The 20742-nt window shown below is 42.8% G+C and overlaps 1 protein-coding gene across 1 annotated transcript in view; it reads right to left on the bottom strand.

Annotated features, from left to right (window-relative positions):
• Positions 1-20742, bottom strand: part of TLN2 (talin 2) — a 437998-nt gene that overhangs the window by 115744 nt on the left and 301512 nt on the right. The window contains exons 23-28 of the mRNA XM_035728108.1: positions 20291-20419; positions 18937-19050; positions 16763-16876; positions 14182-14316; positions 11731-11859; positions 9198-9300 (exon numbers count right to left, since the gene is read on the bottom strand). Of these exons, the coding sequence (XP_035584001.1) occupies positions 9198-9300; positions 11731-11859; positions 14182-14316; positions 16763-16876; positions 18937-19050; positions 20291-20419 (724 nt within the window). The remainder of the gene's footprint in view (positions 1-9197; positions 9301-11730; positions 11860-14181; positions 14317-16762; positions 16877-18936; positions 19051-20290; positions 20420-20742) is intronic.

The following is a 20742-nucleotide window of genomic DNA, read 5'->3' as shown; positions in this document are numbered from 1 at the left end:
TTAGCTGTGTGGCCCAGACTGCTGCCTTTACCCTTGGGGCCTCCGGTTCCCACAGGTTTTAGGAGAGGCTGAGATCACCGCTCTGTTGAAAATTCTAGGCTGTCATTTCTAGACATCTCCTCCTGCCTTTCCATTTATTATAGTCTCCTGAGTCCATTTCTATTTGAGTTGTATATGACTTTGAAAGAATAAAACATTTATCATACACAATTAGGAAAGTCACATTTATGCAAAAATCAGTTACTGAAAAACCTTTTACAGACTCAGACAATTTTTTAAAACGCAGAAACCAGAGGAGCTGAATGACAAAAGCTTAGGCTGATCTATCCCACGTGTTTTGTGCTGAGGACTCACTATGAAATCCCAAGGCACCTCGAGAATCCTCTTTGGAGGGATCAGATTTCCAAAAAAGAAAAAAAAAAGAGGAAACTACACCATCAAAGGAATGAAACAAGATGACGAGAGGCTGGGGAGCCCAATGAACATCTACGGCTATACACGGCTCCGTTCAGAGTGACTTCTTAAAGGTAGTGATGACCCTCATCAGGGTCAGGTCTCCAGGCAAATACCACCCTCCAAATGAAAATGTTCCTACAGTCCAGCATATGCTACAGAGTCAGAACTGCCAGTGGGAAACTCAAAAGCAGATCACTGTGGCAGTAACCATAATCCTTTGAAGACACAGATTACTTTCACAGTATTCTTGCTATCTGGATCTTAAATTACTTTCAGGAACAGAGCCTTAAGAAGATCCACCAGTGACCATTTCCTTACACCACACAAAAAATAGACTCAAAATGGACCTAAATGTGAGACAGGAATCCATCAAAATCCCAGAGGAGAACACAGGCAGCAACCTCTTCAACCTCAGCCGCAGCAACGTCTTCCTAGAAACATCGCCAAAGGCAAGGGAAGCAAGAGCAAAAATGAACTATTGGGACTTCATCGAGGTAAAAAGCTTTTGCACAGCAAAGGAAAGTCAACAAAACCAAAAGACAACCGACAGAATGGGAGAAGATTTTAGCAAATGACATATCAGATGAAGGGCTAGTATCCAAAATCTATAAAGAACTTATCAAGCTCAACACGCAAAAAACAACTAACCCAATCAAGAAATGGGCAGAATACATGAACAGACATTTTTCCAAATGAAGACATCCAAATGGCCAACAGACACATGAAAAAGTGCTCAACATCACTCGGCATCAGGGAAATCCAAATCAAAACCTCCATGAGATACCACCTCACACCAGTCAGAATGGCTAAAATTGACAAGTCAGGAAATGACAGATGTTGGCGGGGATGAGGAGAAATGGGAACCCTCCTACACTGTTGGTGGGAATGCAAGGTGGTGCAGACTTGGAAAACTCTGGAAAACAGTTTGGAGTTTCCTCAAAAAGTTGAAAATAGAGTTACCCTAAGACCCAGAAACTGTACTACTGGGTATTTACCCAAAGACACAAATGTGGTGATCCGAAGGGGTAATGCACCCCAATGTTTATAGCAGCAATGTCCACAATAGCCAAACTACGGAAAGAGCCAAGATGTCCACCAACAGATGAATGAATAAAGAAGATGTGGTATATATATATATATATATATATATATATATATACACACACACACACACACACAATGGAATATTATGCAGCCATCAAAAAAACACCAATGAAATCTAGCCTTTTGCAACGTGGATGGAACTAGAGGGTATTATGCTACGTGAAACAAGTCAATCAGAGAAAGACATGTATCATACGATCTCACTGATACGAGGAATCCTTAATCTCAGGAAACAAACTGAGGGTTGCTGGAGTGGTGGGGGGGGGAGGGATGGGGTGGCTGGGTGATAGACATTGGGGAGGGTATGTGCTATGGTGAGCGCTGTGAATTGTGTAAGACTGATGAATCACCTGTACCTCTGAAATAAATAATACATTATATGTTAAAAAAAAGAAAAAAAAGAAGATAGTAGGAAGGGAAAAATGAAGGGGGGGAAATCGGAGGGGGAGACGAACCATGAGAGACTAGGGACTCTGAGAAACAAACTGAGTTTTCTAGAGGGAAGGGGCGTGGGGGGATGGGTTAGCCTGGTGATGGGTATTAAAGAGGGCACATATTGAATGGAGCACTGGGTGTTATACGCAAACAATGAATCATGGAACACCACATCAAAAACTAATGACGTAATGTATGGTGATTAACACAACATAATAAAATAAAATTAAAAAAAAAAAAGAAGAAGATCCACCAGTGATATGCAATGTAGTGAAGTGCTTTGTAATGGTAGTTATTGCTGACTGGCATTTATGTAGGTCATGTGTAGACGGCACCAGCCCACATGGCAAACTCACAAGGTAAAAACCTGGTATGACATAGGTTTTTAATCTGTTGCACAGGATCTGGAAAGAGGTCTATGTACAACTATATTCAGCTCACCATAAATGTAGTTTAAATACTGCCCCAGCCAAACAAAAACACATCTGTGTTAGAATCCAGCCAGTGGGTAGCTCACATGTAACTCCAGACTATCCCGCACACCTCATCTGAGGACGAGAGACCTGGAAAGAAGCTGAGACCTGGGGAGAAGCTGTCCACACGTGCGCTCTCTTCTTGCTTTCCATCCATTCTCCAACTAGCCTGGACTTGCCTTCAACAAGGAAAGAGTGACCCTGTTTTTCCCAAATCCAATGGATGCCTCCTAAGTCCCTCTCTTAGGCGACTTTCTGGGTAGCAACCACTTCTCTGAATCTAGAGATACTCCTCTCTCCCAACCTCCTTGCTCTTCTCCAAGGCTGTATATTCTCACTTCTTTCAAAGATTCCCAATGCTGCTTAGCCTTGTTTGGGTTAAATGTTTGGGTTCTGCAGGGTTATATCTGACAACCTTTCTCCTACTCTACCATTCCCCCTAGGCAAACTTATCTATACTTCCACAGTTTCAATTACTATCACTATATTAAACATTTAAAAACTTATCTCCAGCCCAGACTTCTCTACTGAGTTCCAGAGGCAAATTTCTAGCTGCCTAATGGGCACCTGGACTTGGGACATTCTACAGATGCTTCAAACTGAATGCATTTACAGTTGAACCTAGCATCTCTAAACTCCAACCCCTGCCACACTTGCCCATGGCCCTGTGTTGCCATCATGGTGATTCACACACCTCTTCGTTCACTGCAGGCCAAACACTTAAGAGTTGTCCATGTTGCTTTCCTTACTCCCATCCTGGCCAGTTCCTGACCAGTCTAAGCTAAAGCCAAACAGCTTTTAGGTCTCTCTTTAATCTATCCCTTCAATTCTGCTAGAGGCCACACCCATCTCTCATATGGATGAAGGCAGCAGCCTTCACACTGGTCTCCCTGCCTCCACCTTTGTTTCCCTCCAATTTATCTGCTTACGAGAAGAAAGGCAACCTATCTGAAAGACAAACTAAACCATGTCCATGGATGAGAACTCTTCAATATTTTCACAAGCTCTTAGGTTAAGTTTTCAATGATTTAAGTTGGCTTAGGAGGCTCTTTAGGATCTGACCCAGCCTCCCTTTCCGGCCTTAACTTCTGACTCCTTATGGGCTTGCCTTTTACCTGAACCCTCCTCCGGTCACTTGGTCAGCCGTCTTTCCTCTTACCTTTGGGACTCAAAATACACTGTTCTGCTTCCCCAACCACCCATTCAGTGCCTGCCAAAACTAAATGGTGCTATTTCTAGGCTGTTTTTTCACACACAGACTAGACAGTCTGTAATCCTGGATGTTATCAGTATCAGATGATGCAACTTATAAAGCAGGCTTCCTTCTGCTGAAAAGTCCATTTCATCAGCTACACCAAATCTGGCAAGATGCCAGAAATGTGTAGAAATTTTTGAAACTCGTATCTCTCATGTACCCTCTGTTTTGTGAGAATTTATAAATACTTTTCCTCCTCCTTGAATGCTAAATGAATGCTGAACAATCCTTAAAACCCTGATCAGGTGGCCAGTTCACTCTTGACAGTTTCTCTTACTCTCCCATTAGGATAAAATTCCTATTATTGCAGGTAATATATTATACTACAGAGAACTCTTTTTGTGCTCCTATTGTCTCTATTCTCAAGGTAATAGACACAGTTAAAAAAAATCTAAGAGGACTTTGGTTAGAGTAATGGCAGAATAGCTTATTGCAGATCAATTCCCTTCAGAGACACAACTTAAAACAGTGGAAAAATCATATAAAACATCTGTTTGACAGCAGTGGAGAGAAACTAAGGCATGAAGAAGGATGAGATTTTAAAAAGAAAGCAAGCATGGTGGTGGTGGGGGGTGAGGGGGTACAGGGCTGCTTTTCCCCTCAAGGCATTCCTTCATTTGTAAACTTGTCCAGAAGCTGAGCAAAACTTCCTGCAATCTTATGGGGCTGGGAGGATTACAAAGCACAGTTCTGAGCCCATAGTAGAGAATGGTCCTGGTAAAAACATCATAGATGTTCTGATGGAATACACAAAGGTCTGTGCCCTAAAAAATAAACTGGAAATAGACCACATGATTTCCAATCAGCCCAGTCCCTGTTCGTATTATGGTGATCTGCCTAGATGTTCACTACATACCAGGAACAAAGAATAATCCTCCATAGGGAAAGAAACACAATTTAAAGCCTCACACTATCTCTTCAGTTTAAAATACCAATGTCTAGCATTAAGTTAAAAGATATCAGAAACACCAGGAGGTAAGACCAATAGCTGAAAACCAAGAGGAGAAAAATGACAGACCAGGAACACAGGCCCACAGGTGATCCAAATAACGGAATTACTGAACCAGGTCTTTCAATAACTTGTGATAACTAAGTTTAAGAAATTAGGTGGCAAGATAGAAAATTTCAGCAGAGAAAGGGAAGTGTACAAACACTATCAAATGGCTATTCTCAAACTGAAAAATAGGACATTTCAAATTAAAAACTCGGAAGAGGTTGAAAGGCAGAAAAGACACAGCTCAAGAGAGGAACAGTGGGCTGCAGATTGATCAAACGAGAATATGCAGGATTAAGCATGGAGAAGAAAAAAATCACAGCAACTACAGGAAAGATTAAGAGACACATAAAACAGTGGAAACGCCCAACATATATGGTAACTGGAATCTACAGAGAAGAGGAGAAAAAAAATGGGGCGGAAACACTATTTGAAAATACAGTGCTTGAGAATTTTCTAAAACGGACCTAAGACAACAAATCCCATTTTCAAGCAGTGCTAAAACCTACAGCAGACTAAATACCCAGTAAAACTTCTCTAGGCACACTGCTTGAAAAAAGACTGAAAAATTCAAAAAGCTAGCAGAGGGTAAAAATAAAACCACATTGAGACTCTTGACTCCAGGAAACAAACTGAGGGTTGCAGAAAAGGAGGTGGGTGGGGGGATGGGGTAACTTGGTGATGGGCAATAAGGAGGGCACATGATGTGATGAGCACTGGGTGTTATATGCAACTAATGAATCACTGAACATTATATCAAAAACTAATGATGTACTATATGTTGGCTAATTCATTTTAAATAAAAAAATTTAAAAAATTAAAAAAAACTGAAAAAAACCCCACCCCATATTACCTTCTCAAAAGGAGACTGACAGCTGACTTCACAACAGAAATAAAGGAAGCCAGAAGACAATGGAATAACACCTTCAAAGTTCTGGCAGAAAAGAACCGTCAGCTTAAAATTTTATAAATGACATTATCTACCAAAGATAACGGCTAACCAAAGGCAGTTTTAGACAAACAAAAATGGACAGAATTTGTTACTGGTAAAGTCACACCGAAAGAAAGGAAGGAAGTTCTGCAGGCAGAAAGGAAATAATCCCCAGTGGCAGCACACAGAGAGGGAGGAAGGAATAAAGAACAATGGCAAGGGCAAACGTGGAGGTGAATCTAAATGGATACTGGCTGACTGTATGAAACAATATGGAGACTGTATGGAGAGGATTAAAGTATCTGTATAATTATAATACACAACAATGATGACAAAGAATGAGCTGGAAGAAAGGTAAAGGGAGTTCAAGGGTCCCAAGATTCTTGCCCCATCCAGGAAGTGGTGAACCCACTAACTTATATGAGACTTTTAAAAATCCCAGAAAAGTCAGTGACTATATAACTAACAAGCTAATCAAGGAGAAAGGAACAGAACTTAACAGATACATATGAATCTGAAAAAGGAGACAGAGAGAGAAAGGAAGCCAGAACAGGTAAGTCATTCAGAAAACAAAGAGTAAAAGGAGAGATTCAAACCCCAATATCTCAGTAATTACATTACAGGTAAATGGCACAAATACTCCAATTGAAAAAAGAGATTGATGGGGCGCCTGGGTGGCTCAGCTGGTTAAGCATCTGCCTTCGGCTCAGGTCATGATTCCCGGATCCTAGGATCGAGCCCCATGCTGGGCTCCCTGAGCAGTGGGGCGTGTGCATCTCCCTCTGCCCCTCCCCCCACTTGTGCTCTCACTCTCTCTCAAATAAATAAAATCTTTTAAAAATTAAAAAAAAAGACATTGCATCAACAACCCTTCGCAAAACAACTACATGATGCTCACGAGATACAAGTTAAATAAAAGCATACAGAAAAGTTGAAAATGGGATAAGATATATCAAGCACATTACAATGAAAACAAATGCACAAAATTATATGCACAAAACTATAAAACAGTATTAAAAGGAAAATCTAAGTAAGTGGAGGGACATGCCCTATTTGCAGATTAGAAGCCTCAAGAATGTGAAAATGTCACTTATCCCCAGATTGATTCAGTATAACTCCAATTTAGAAAAGAAAAAATGAACAGGTTTTTTTTGGAGTAGAAACTGACAGGCTGATTGTAGAATTTATGTGGAAATGCAAAGGACTAAGAATAGTCAGCACTACTTGAGAAGTAATGAAGTCAGAGGACTTATATAAGTAGATATTAATACTTAGTATAAAACTCAGTAATTAGTAAAGTGTGCTACTAAGGTAGGGACAGGCAATCAAGTCACTGCAAAAGAAGCAGATCAGAAGCTGATTTGCATATAGCTTTCACTTAAGGACTAAGTGGCACAAAAGACCACTGGGGAAATGATGATTGCTTCAGTGAGTGGCACTGGGTCAAATAAATATCCTAGAGAAAAAAACAGTAAGGACCCTCTTTGCTCATATACAAAACTCAATTGAAGATGGATCATAGTTCTAAATATAGAAAGGTAAAACAAAGCTTCTAGACCATAATAGAAGAGAATATCTTAATGATCTTGGAGAGGCAAAATTTTTAAAAAGGACACAGAAAGTTAGTAACCATAAAGGAAAAAAAGCACTGTAAATTGAACTATATTAAAATTCTAAAAAATCTGTTCATCAAGAAACAGCTTTGAGAGTGAAAAGTAAGCCCCAAGATAAAGGAAATACGTATAAGTGAAAAAGAATTCCTACAACTAAGACAAAGATAACTTAAGATTTTTGTTTTTTGTTTTTTAAGAAAGAGCAAAAGGCATGAGCAGGCACTTCACAGGATGTCCAAATGGCCAATATATGGAAAAACCCTCAGCTGCACTGCTCATCAGGGAAATACAAATTAGAACCACAATATGATACCACTACACGCTCAGCAGAATGGCTAATGACGTTGGCTGACAACACAACGTGGAGACAGGAACGTGAACTGGAGCGTTCACACGCTGCTGGAAGGACAGAGCTGGGTATTAGCACAGCCTGGGACGCAGCAACTCCATTTCTAGGTGTCTATTTAGAAAATGCTTATTTCTGTTCACTAAGTAGCCTGTACGAGAACTCTTCATACTTTCACCTATCAATGGTATAAAGAGTCACCAACAGGTATATTCACATAATGAAACATTACAGGGAGCAGCAGAAAGGAAAGAACTGCTTCCGAAATCACGTGCATCTCATGCCATAATGCCAGAAAAAGCAGCGAAAACACATGGACACACCTTGCACGATTCCATTCATAGTTAAAAATAGACAAATCAACTTGTGTGTTACAAGGTTACAAGTCACGGGTGTTTACCTCTGGGGACAGGAGGAAATACAATGACTGGCAGGAAGCACAGGGCACATTGTGGGTGCGGAAAATGTTCCACCGCTTGATCTTGGTGGTGGTTTTTTGGGTGCAATTTTTAATAACTCTCGAAGGCACACATTTAGGACTTGAGAGCTCTCTTCCGGATGTTTATTACACTTCAGTAACAACATATACATTTTTCTAAAGAAGTCAAGCAGGACTGCCGTGTAACAAAAGCAACAATCTATAACCACCCCTCCCCATCCCATTCCCTTCCTGGAGCCACTCAACTCTTCCAGCTTTCTTCAGACACATTTCCTACTTCTGAGTAATGGGCTTACAATGAAACTTCTCCATGTTTCCATTTTAGGTAGCTAGAGTCTTCCTATTGTGCCTACTTCCTATTAGGAAGACATTTCCTTATATAGCCTGGTGTTTTTCCTAGAGTTGATAATCACACAATCTGTTTCTATATAGCCCTGTTTAAAGGTGTTTCCTGCCCTTACGGGTACCTTGTGTCTCCAATACTCAAACCCACTCAGGGTTTTGCAGCACAAGTCAGCTTGTCTCTTGCCGGCTGCCCTGTCCCTGGAGAACTTCAGTTTTTGTTCACTGTCTCTATCAGCTACCAGTCATCTGTCTCCTTCTATCTTCGCAAATTTCACTGGCATCTTATTTGTTGCCATCTTTTTCTCCTTGACCTTTTTATTTTTATTCCTTTAATTTAGTGAGATTCCAAGAATCACACAGAGATAGTCCTAAAAGTCTATTATTATTGTTTCTTATAGTCTAGAAGGGGTGATCCACAAATAATTTGGGGCCTTCATATTCTATTCGTCTTTGTATGCTTAGTATCAAGCCCAGTAACAAGCACAGGGAAAGAGCCTGAAAAATCTGTAAACCACTGTTGAAAAAGTTAGGTTCATAGTCAAATCAATGAACCCCAGCTGAGGCATGAGCAGGCACTTCACAAGATGTCCAAATGGCCAATATATGGAAAAACCCTCAGCTGCATTGCTCATCAGGGAAATACAAATTAGAACCATAATATGATACTACTACACGCTCAGCAGAATGGCTAATGACGTTGGCTGACAACAGAATGTGGAGATAGGAATAACCCCCAACCGCCCCCCCCTTCGCCCCGCAGTGGTCTGCACCTGGCCACAGGGCATCACGAAGGGTGTGAGTCTCACCTGTGTAGTGCTCATTGCCTTGAGCAGCACAGGTTAGGAGCTGTGCCATGGATGAGCCCACTGCCTTGGATGTACTTCCTAGGTCTTGAGCGCATTTTTCCAGCTGTAAGAATATCCAAGGGGGAAGACAGCTTAGAAGAAAAGCAACATACACTATAGTCTTAGCATACAAACAATGCACATCAAATCGTGGTCCTTAGGTCTTTCCCACCTAATACCAGTGGTGCAAAAAGTAGGGTGATAGAAGGGAAAGAGCCCATGCTTCAGAATGAAAATATCTGGGTTCAGGCGCCTGTCCTCTGCTTCCTTACCCCCACATGCTAGCTGTCAGAGACTGGGCAGGTTACTGAACCTCTCCATGCCTTGGTTTCCTGGAGAGATCCTAATACTTAAGCTTAGAAAGTTCTCAGAATCAATGTAGGTACTCAACAAATGGTAGCTATTAGCATCATGCCTTTCGAAGCTAATTTAGAAAGTTTGCAACAAATCCTTAGCGAGAATGAATTATTCCTTGGCAGGAAGTGGGCAGACATCCAGCGGTCCTGCCTTCCTGGCATGTGGGGCCATTAACATTGTTCGTTTCGATCTTTATACTTTGAGGAGTTCTAACCAGAAGGAAATGCAATAGGAGAGGTTTGCCATGGTAAATGAGATTATTAAAATGGGTAAAGTGCTTGCTTCCCATGAACAGCACGTCATCTTGCTTTGTAAACTGAATAAATAATTTAGAGAACAAAGTTACTGATGGCTCAGAGTATGGATAATTATTTGACTACTAGATGAGGACAACATTTTGGAACAGAACCGCCAGGCATACCATGAGAGCACAGACAGGCATCAAAGAATGTGTGCATTTCTTAACTCTAAAACACTGCTTCCCAAGATAGGCAGTGCATTCAAACATAAAAGAACCCGCAGCCAACAGTATGTTCTAGCCAACAATATGTTCTAACACAGCACACACATTCTTCCGGGGCAAACAATTTCCTTAAAAATTACATGGGGTTTCTTACGTTCTAACCGACCAGCAGGTTTCTGTAAAGGCAGAATTCATGTCATGTCAGCCTCTCTTGGGCTCCCTGGAGTGCAGGAGTTTGCAAAGGGACACATGGACTACATTACAAAGCTGCTGGCCCTGCAGCCAGTCCTGACTTGATCATTAGCTGGGTGACCTTAGTTAGGTGACGTAACTTTTCTGAGCCTGAGTTTCCTTGTCTTTACAATTAGCAGTAGCATGATTTAACAAGTATTTTCTCAGGGCTTCCTATCTACCATTGCTCCGTGGTAAATTAGCTGCTCTGGAAGTCCCTGTATATTCCACAAGTTTGCAGGTCATCCAAAGAGCAGCAGTAGTTAAGAGTAGAAGCTCTCAAGGTGAGAGATCAAGAGCATGGGTTTTGGAGTCCTGTAGGTCTGGATTCAAACTCTGCTTCCACTATCAGCTAGTAGACACTGGACAGAATAGTGACAACCTACCTCTGCACCTCTGTTTCCTCAGCTGTAAAATGGGATTCACAAAACTCGCTCATCAAGGTTACCATCAGGATAAACTAGATTGATTTTATGCATACACGGTGCTTACGAGATACTTAACAAATAGTGGTATTAGCAACGTTTAAGAATGTGGAAAAGGAGCTACACACAAATGAGAAGAACTGGTAGAATTTTAGCCAAGAAAACCCTGACATAGGGGCTCCTGGGTGGCTCAGTCGCTAGGCGTCTGCCTTTGGCTCAGGTCATGATGCCAGGGTCCTGGGATCGAGCCCCGCATCGGGCTCCCTGCTCCACGGGAAGCCTGCTTCTCCCTCTCCCACTCCCCCTACTGTGTTCCCTCTCTCACTGTGTCTCTCTCTGTCAAATAAATAAGATATTAAAAAAAAAAAAAGAAAACCCTGACATAGGCATCAGGAGGCACCATAACACGATCAAATTAGAGCTCTGTTACCACCATTCCCCCAGCTCTTGTGTTTGTACTGGATTAAAGTGCTTTGCTGTCGTCCATCCTAGTTGTCTTGCACTAAATCAATATTTTTTCAAACCTTGTCTGTTGAAAATATTTTGTGTGTCCACCTTTATAACCTCATTGCTATTCCTTTCACAGATAAAATATCTGAGACACAGAAGAGATGCAAGACTGTCTACAGCTAGCTGAGGATACAAGCTGGAGCTAGAAGCTAGAATTCCTACTTTTAAACCTAGCTCCTCCAGCTGCACTGGACGTTCTTTTCAGAAAAAGGCTGTGGGATCAGAACACTGGCCTCAAACACTAGGATGTGTCTTGTTTATGAAAAAGAGTGACAGACAATTGTTCATCCCTAGCGAAGCCCCAGGAAAGCAAGACACAGGACCATGACCAGAGGCCCCTTCAGGGCCATCTTTATCTCAACGCAGTTCTTAAAAATGGGGCTATTCTAGGGCTTTGCCTTCAAAATATGTGTGATTCAGGCACACCAACTCCAGCTTCTAAAAATGCCTCACGTGATCATTACACGAGGTGGAGTCCCACCCTGCAGCAGGCTCTAACATCCCTTACCGTCTCCCCCGGAAGTGGTTTCAGCTGACTCTCCACAGCTGCCATCTTGGCGTCCTGCAGTTCATTCTTGAGTGTCTGCACGGTGCTCAGAGCTGAATCGATTTCCATAGGGCCACAGGCTTCATGGGCCTGGCAACAGAGTTGGGAATACGTGTACAGTCTGTCTGGGAAAAGTGTCCCCAGTACTTTGCAATGTACAAAATGCTTTTCTGCATGTACCCAATGATTCTCCAACCCTGGCAACAGGAAGCCAATGGAGTATGCATTTCCTGATAGAGCAAAATCAACCTTGGTCAGTCTTAACTTCCCTAAATAATCAATTATGCATGTCTCATAAGTAGATATACTTAAAATCTCCTTGAAGCTATTTTTATCAGAAATGCATTTGTCGCTCCGACTAAGAGGATCCTTCTTTGCTGTGTCTGGGTTCTAGAGAGAGAGAACCTAGTACAGTTGTGTGCACACAGAGGCTTGAGAAGCACGTTGTGGGTGGCTGAAGAAGGAATGAACGAATGAACCTAGGACTATGGGCATAAGTCTTTTTTGTTTTTTAATTTTTTATTGTTATGTTAATCACCATACATTACATCATTAGTTTTTGATGTAGTGTTCCATGCTTCATTGTTTGTGCATAACACCCAGTGCTCCATGCAGTACGTGCCCTCTTTAATACCCATCACCAGGCTAACCCATCCCCCCACCCCCCTCCCCTCTAGAACCCTCAGTTTGTTTTTCAGAGTCCATCGTCTCTCATGGTTCATCTCCCCCTCTGACTTACTCCCCCTTCATTCTTCCCCTCCTGCTATCTTTTTCTTTTTCTTTTTTCTTAACATATGTTGCATTATTTGTTTCAGAAGTACAGATCTGTGATCTAACAGTCTTGCACAATTCACAGCGCTCACCATATGGGCACAAGTCTTTATCAACCTTATTGATTCTCTACAAATTTCTAGACTATAAACCATTACCGTTTCATACTCAAAATTACAGAAGTTTTTTTTCTTTAGTTTTTTAAGAAAACTACTTCATTCTCTTGATCATTTAAGATATTGGTCTCCAAATGCTTTGATCACATCCCCCCATACACATGTTAATAAAGTATAGGTGTAAAATGTTTGATCAGTATGTTAAATACTGGTTAATCTTAATTTCTTTCCTTTTTTTTTTAGGTAACAGTGACAACAGCAGCAGTAAATACTGATTGATTGCTATGTGCTAGTAGTACACAGTGAAGAAACTGAGGCACAGAGAGGTTAATTAACTTGCTGAGGTCACAAAAAATTAGTCCATGGCAAGGCCAGAATTTGAATGCAGGTAGTCTGACTGCAGAGCCTATACCTTAACCCTTACACTATATAAAACAATATATTTTAAAGCTCTCAGTATCTTCTTACACCCAGTGGACAGTCTTGCTTGAGTCCCACTTTGAGGCTCATAGCTCCAGAGCAGTTGAAGTGTGTATGTCTCTAAGGCTCACTGACGACACTTGTAAAATGCAGATGTTCAGGCTCTATGACCAGGGACTCTTATTCAGTTGCTCGGGGAGGGGGGGCCCAGGAACCTGCATTCTGAATGCTCCCACGTGATTCCAGTGCAGGTGGTCCTTGGACCTCTTGTTGAGAAACACAGCTCAAGATATATTTTTTAAATTGAATATTATCCTAAAGCTGTGGGTATTTTTCTTTGTGATATAGTGCACTGTTCATATTAATAATTCAAATCAGCTTCTAACCTTCTTCCCTTGCTCATGTATGAAACCTTCTGTTTCGATAAAGGGCTTGCTACAATGAGGAAAAATGAATTCATGCCAGAACTTCATGCTAATAACATATCAAACAGTACAGTAATGAGGTCCGTTGGTAATTAATAAGTTCTAGAGACAGAAACTCATTAATTCTTAATTCCATTCTATTGAGGACCTTGTTAAGGTGAATGCTCCCATGTAAAATGGGAAAAGCTTTCAGGGCAAAAAAGGTAATATAAATGACCCCTCCCCCAAATAAATTTGCTGCCTAGATAATTTATTAAATCCACAAAATAATACCTGGAAGATACGATCACTTATTTTGGCCTACAATTTACCTGGCACCAAGAAACTGATGACTACCTGTCTCCCCTAAGATTGTGAAAAATGGACCATTGCTTGTCCAGGGGTATGGGAGGGGGAAGCATGTAACCTAAAATAGTTTAACAAAAGTCATGTGTAACTGGAAAGTGATAAACTAAGTCTAGGAGATAGTGGCTAAAAATGGTAAAAGCTAATCTACATGGGCATCTTTTAAAGACCAAGCAAATGAAAAAGACAGTTCTGCCCAGAAATGGAAGACAGTTCTGCCCAGAAATATGCCCAGCAGTGTTCCAGTCCTGGGTAATCCCCCAGTCACACCCAGCAGTAAGGCATCTGAAGCTCCGTTCCCCATGGGCCAACTGCTGTGACAAGGGTCCACTTGCCTTCTGCGAGGCAGTACGCAGCTCCGCCAAGCTGGTGGCAAGGTTCTTGGCACACTGGCTCAGCTGCATAGCTGCAGCCTGGTCACTCACGGTGGGCACTGCGGCTTTGGCAGAGGACACCATCTTGCTTCCAGGCTGTAAAGAGAGGAGCAGAGAGCAAGAGGGCTCCTGAGCAGCACAAGTCAGAGAGTAGATACCGAAACAGCAATGCCGCAAGTCAGCCAGAACTTACTTAGCCCTAAAACAAGGAATATCAAAACCATCTAGACTACCCCCGAAAATTGCCACCCCAGATCAGATATCCTAGGGCAGTATGCTCTAGAAATGTTATGAAAAAGGAAAAAAAGGTATGTGTCATCGAGAGGGGCACTATTAGTATGATGTCTTGAAATTCTCATTTAAAACAGATCGCAAAGAGAGTTTATTAAATACATTTGTGTTTCTTTGAACAGCTCTTTAATCTGTGTCTCAAATACATCCAGGAGACTGCTTTAAAAAATGTGGGCAGACAAAATCAAAGAAAATGACCTGTCACATCACCTCTCACTACCCAAGATAATCTCACCATGCACGGATGCCTGTGCGCATGCATCTATATTTCCAAAAATAAGATCATACTATTTATTCTATTTTTCAAACTCCATTTCACATATTCTATATTTTTAATAGCTGTATAGTATTCCATTGTACGCATCTGTTAATATTTCTCAATCCTGTGTTGTTGAGCATGTTTCCATTTTTTTTCCAGTGTAATAAACAAGAGTATGATAAATAGCTTTGTAGCTAAAATTTTTCACACATTCATAATTTTCTTTGTATAAAACGTTACAATGTCTGGACCAAAGAATATACACTTTTAGGGGTTTTAATATAGATGTTATAAAACTGCTCTTAGTAAAGTTGAAACAATTTAAGTGTCAGAAAATAAACACTAATGACAGAAGTTAATATTTTTAATAAATAACACATGAGAAGTCATTAAAAAAAAAAACAGCCTGAAATGTGAGTAGATAACCTCACTTAATAAAAACAAATGAAACACGAAACACATTTAACATTGTGACAATCAAGGAAACGCAAAATCAAACAATAAGAACCTCACTGAGAAACTGTCAACAACCTAGCTTTTAAATGCTTGACTCCCCAACTTGGAAAAGATGTATAAGAAAATGTGCTCCATGCATTGCTACATGTAAATTTACATTCATTCAGCCTTCCAGAAGGGCCATTTTACAACACATATGAAAGAAGTTTAAAACGTTACCAACTCTTTGGTCTGTCAATTCCATTTCTACTTATTTCTAACTCTGCCTTATTCTTGTAACCATCTGATGTGTCTATGATTGCCAACATTAAAAGAATGAAAGAAAAGGGAAAAATAAGAGTGGGGACAGAGCGGACCCTGAAACATGTCTATATGGCTCTATCATAATACCCTAGAAGCCTGCTCGCAGTGGGACGACACAACCAGCTCCAGGCCTTCGAACCAACCCCATGAAAAGAGAAACACCTGTCCAAGCCACAACACTCAATGTCCCCAAGATAAAGATAAGCCACTTGCAATCCTATTTCTAGGAACGTATCCTAATAATTCAAGAGGAATACAAATTTTTGAGCACACATGAAGAATTTTATCCTATCACAGGTTGTTTATGACGGCAAGTAATTGAAAACGACCTGTCCGTCTAGTGGCGAGGGAATACCCAAACAGAGCACATCTGTGGCCAAATGACAGATTATTCGAAATCAGAAATGCTCATAATACAAATGTTCACGTGAAAAACAGTCTACACACAATAAATCCCAATTAAAAAAAAATATATACAGGGATGCCTGGGTGGCTCAGCCGGTTAAAGCATCTGCCTTCGGCTCGCACTAGAGTTACAGCGCTTGGAAAAAGCGCCCAACAGATGTATCAGTGAGTCCTGTAACCACAGGTTCAACTAGAAAAGGACAAGGAAGACGCTCACTTGATCTCATGAACTGTTCAGGAGATACAGGAAGTGCTGAGGGATTCGAATACAAGAAGTATGTAAAAAGGGAGTTTTCCCCACCACTTAACAGTCTCATTTTATTTTCCTTAAAATGAATCTACCCCTTAGCTGGCAAAGATGGACACGACTTACTAATTGTACAACTGCCACAAAAAAAGATCACACCTTTGGAGTGATCTTAGCACTTAGCACTTCTTTTTTCCCAGGCTGTGAATAACAACATTAGACTCTCTGGAAACTGGCAAACCTAGAGCACTACCTAGTACCAGGCTGTTCAATAAAACTTGCAACTTAATCCCGTTTTCCCTCACAGAGGAGAAATAAAGATGAGATTCCCAAGAAAAATGGATTATGGGCCATCTCCCAGGACAGTTTCCCTACATATTAGCATTTTGCTTTGCCAAACTAAATCCACCTCTCCTGCAAGTGGGACTATAATGGGAAGGGCTTCAAAGGTCTGCTTACTGCAAAGACTTGGAGGTGGCTGTGGGAACTGGGTAATTCTTCTCCTTAAGGATATAAAGGGCACCCCTGACCCCACAGGTGGGGGGTGCTCTGTGCACAATCAAGGTGACTGCTTCTGTTACCTGGAGGAAGTTCTGGCTGGAGATGATGAGAGCCAGCTGGGCGCTAAGGTCTTCTGCTTGGGCTTGGCTCCCTCTCACCCCCTGGACCAGCTGAGGGATGTGATCGGCCACTGCCTATAGGAAGCAAGGAAAATTAAAACAGAGCTCATCCAGCATGGTGAATGACCAAAACAGGGTGGGAAAGGACCCCAGGGATGAATGTTTTTGGGATGTGCTATTCCACTGGGGCCATGCTTGTCCCAGATCTTGCATTTACCCCGCACTCGTAAGCCAGCTGGGTCCTTAAAAACACTGAATCCTAACACAGCACCTCTGGGGAGCTGTCTCCCACACACGCTCTACTCTTGCGCTCCTGAAGGTGCCAGTACATTTAAGCACAGTATGAGTCTCCGGAAGGAGGTCTGTTTTCTGCATTGGCCCACTTGTAACAAATACCAACCTGGCCAATTACAGTTTAGAGCTTCAAAGCAAACAAAGAATCTATACAATTCGTCAGTAGATAAACTCAAGTCTCACAGTCCAATGATGAGAAAAAAGTAAGAGAAGTACTCAACTTCCAGCCTATGTCAGTGCTTTGATTTCTCACTTGGCAGGTAAGCGTTCCGTCCGTCACCTTCCGGTCACTACGGGTCTTCCTTCTCGGAGCAGCCCTCCTCATTTCTCAAATTGGAAATCCCAATGCCCAGGGTGGAGGAGGGAGGAGCAGTATTTCTGTGCCATAGGAGACCAGCCTTCTCCCTTTTCTGTGTTCTCCCATCTGTGGCCACTCCTCACCTGACTGGCCAGGTCCTCAACGGTCACAGCACAGTGGCCCCCATTGCTGATGAAGTTCCCAACCGTATCCCAGCCTGCTGACCTATTTTTTTTTTTGGAACCCATTCCAGCAAGCGTAAAAAAAAAAATATTTCCATGAGATTTTCCTCAGATCCTCTTCAGGACTTGCTCCAGTAATCGGGTCCACTTTGTTCTCCACTGCAACCTGATACATAGTAAAGCTCTCATTTCCTGACAGTGACGCCCAGACCCTGAGTATCTTCAGTCTCTGCAAAAGGGGGAGGGGTGTAGTCCGTCCTGTAGGATTGTCCTAGACACGAGTAGCAAGTGCTCTTTGAGAAGAGTTTTCTCACTTGTGCTGCCAGCTGACTTGAGGCTCTAACAGGCAATACACACCCTCTACAGGAGTCTGGCTTGCAGAAAAACCCCTTCAGTCTGCATCCATTCTTGAGGACAGGGCCTTACTGCATCGCTGAGACTTTTCTGCTCTTCGGTGGGGGGCTGGCCTCAGAGAACCCAGAATCGGGACCTGAAGGGCTCTGGGGGATTCTCTTCAGAAATAAAACCATCTCTGAGGTAGAAGTGGTAATACCACTTCCATGTAAACCGTATCACAGAGGAGATGTGAAAAAGTCAGGACAGTGCAGTCAAACTCTCAGAACCTTGGTACAGATACAGCTCGCCACTCAGCCCCCACTGCTCACTGCAAATACCCTTGGAAGCTCCAGTCAGACATGCTGCCAACATGTGGGCAATGGTGACGCAATTATATGTTGTGTCTGGCACCATTCAGGGGTGTCCTGGGAGACTGAACTCCCTGGGCCTTCAGAAGCAGCAACAGAGGTGTTCACTGTGCCCTTTGGAGCACGCTGGCTTCAACACGCCATCAAGGCCCGGGTCTCAAAGGAACAAACACGCAACAATGGAGAGCCCCAAAGCACACGGTCACTGAGGCCAGACGGGATGAAATAAACCTGCCATCAGTGCGAAGCAGGGAATCAACCCTCCTACTACCCGTACACACCGAAGGCCAAGGCCCACCTCTCAGAGGGAGAAAGGCCCTCTGGAAATTCAATGCTTCGTTACTATTTCAGAGCCCAAAAATGGCCTTTTTATTGATCCTCCTTGATTTGGTCTCTTGAAGAGAAAGTAGACAAAGGAAAGACAATGCGGGAAAAAGCACCATATTCTCCCTTCAGCCACTTATGAGACAAAAACCAGACGCGTGTGTGTGTGTGTGTGCGTGTGTGTGTGTGTACACACCTGGAACACGGGAGCCTGAACAAACTGCATTAGGGGCCCGGGTGATCAGTCGTAACCGAATTACCACGGCGCCTGGCCCTCTAATGCTCTCCGCGTCATCTGTGGCAGCCCTGGCTCTCGGGCGGCCGGAAGCTCACCTTGCAGCTCTGAACCAGCTGCTGCTGGGCGGCGGGGTTCTTGTTGGACACGGCCGCGTTCTGGGAGGCGGCGATGGTCTGCGTGGCGGCGGCCGCAGCCTGCTTGGCTGCCACCTGAAGAGGAGAGCGACAGGAGGTGAGGCAGGCTTCGAGTGCGCCCTCACACGCACGCGCACACACACACACACACACACACACACACGCACGCACGCACGCACACTGACATGCGCCCCTCCCACGGAGGGGCTGGCACGGAAGAGCCGCACGTGTAAGAAAGGGCGCTCCAGGCCCAGGCCCTGCCTTCTGACGGCCACCGAGGAGCCTCGTCTAACAAGGCCCCGTTACCTCCGCGTGGTTTGCAGTCCCTGGGACGAGCGATAAAGACAGGCACGCCTGGAAGCTCAGGTTCCAGTGTTCATTTGTCTCTCTCAAAAAAGATAAGGGACAATCAGTTCCAAGACCACGATGGCACTGATAAGTGGCATCAAGTCTAAATGTTTTAGGGGAATTGTTTCTTTCCCCTCCACAAGCAGCACAAACACTGGTGTGCCCATGGCTCTCCTCTTGCCGCCCACGGGAAGCCTTGCTTCAGAAAGGCCCAGGCTTCCGCACCAGAGGACTTAATTGTGTCTCTCATATCCTTCCAAGAACAAGGAGGCCAGTTTTGTTCCAGAATCCAGCACACTACATGGAGGGATTCGTCAGACAGGCAGGTTCTCGGCCTCCAACCTCCCAAATTTTAGTTGAAGAGTCTCCTGTGTACCTTTGTGAGAGAAATTTATTTTCTTACAGAGTTTGTGCCTACTGCTATTTCCTTTTCTTCCCCCCAGAATAAACTCATGTTCTGAAAAATGACAAAAATATTTTCTTATTCGTCCATCCCATACCTCCCACCAAGGCCTGATCCCCATCCTCCAGTCTTTCTAAGTCTGCGTTTTCTGTTGGGAGTCCTGAAAGAGTCATTGCCTCTGACAAAACATATACATTTTCAGATAAAGGTCCTTTCTGAACATGGGCATCTCTTAATGCCAGGGGGAAAAAAAATCCCTATTTCCTCCTGAAAAAAAAAAGGGGGGATCCTATTCAAGAATGCTAAAATCAGAAAAGACTTTGCTTACTGAAACCATGAGCTGAAGCTATTTTTCAAAGTGTCAATGTGCCACTGAACCTAAATGTACAATGTACCTAAAGCAACATTTCAAATTGTTTATGAGTACCTTAACCATTCGACCATATCGTTAATCTTGATTTAGCTTCCTTTATATGGGCATTGCCTTATTCATTTGGTCACTCTTTGAAATAAACTTTTTGCAATCTAAAACAGACATCCTAGGAAACCAGCCTCTTTACCCACCTCCAATCGGTTGACAATTTTTTTCTTGATGGCGTTCTGGGCGGCGGCGTTTGTTGCTACCCGGAGGCCTTCCGCAGCTTCTCTCAGTCTCTGCTGCTGGTCTTCATTCTCAGGATTGGCTGCAGCCCCCTGAAAAGGAGAAAAGAGAGATTTTGAGAGGTCCATGGGGCAGCATGCCACAGATGCTGAACTCGTGCCTTCAGTTTTACTTTCTCCTGGTAATACAAAATATCTGGAAGACAGAGCAAATGCTTCAAGCAGTATCTTTACAATAAATATGTTTCATCTCATAACAACATAAAAAATCTACCGGGGGATGTTTCAAAGCTGCAGCCGTAAACAAGAGAAATCCACTGGTAATAATCAAACCCTTGTGATCCCAGCCTTGGTCATCCATGTAAATTAACTTGTGGTCAGATATCCATGGTTTCAAAGATGTTAAGACAAATCTC

This window comes from Zalophus californianus, chromosome 6, assembly GCF_009762305.2.
Source record: "Zalophus californianus isolate mZalCal1 chromosome 6, mZalCal1.pri.v2, whole genome shotgun sequence".
Lineage (NCBI taxonomy): Eukaryota > Metazoa > Chordata > Mammalia > Carnivora > Otariidae > Zalophus > Zalophus californianus.
Note: the sequence above shows the minus strand (reverse complement) of the source record. Positions and strands in the feature narration are given on the sequence as shown.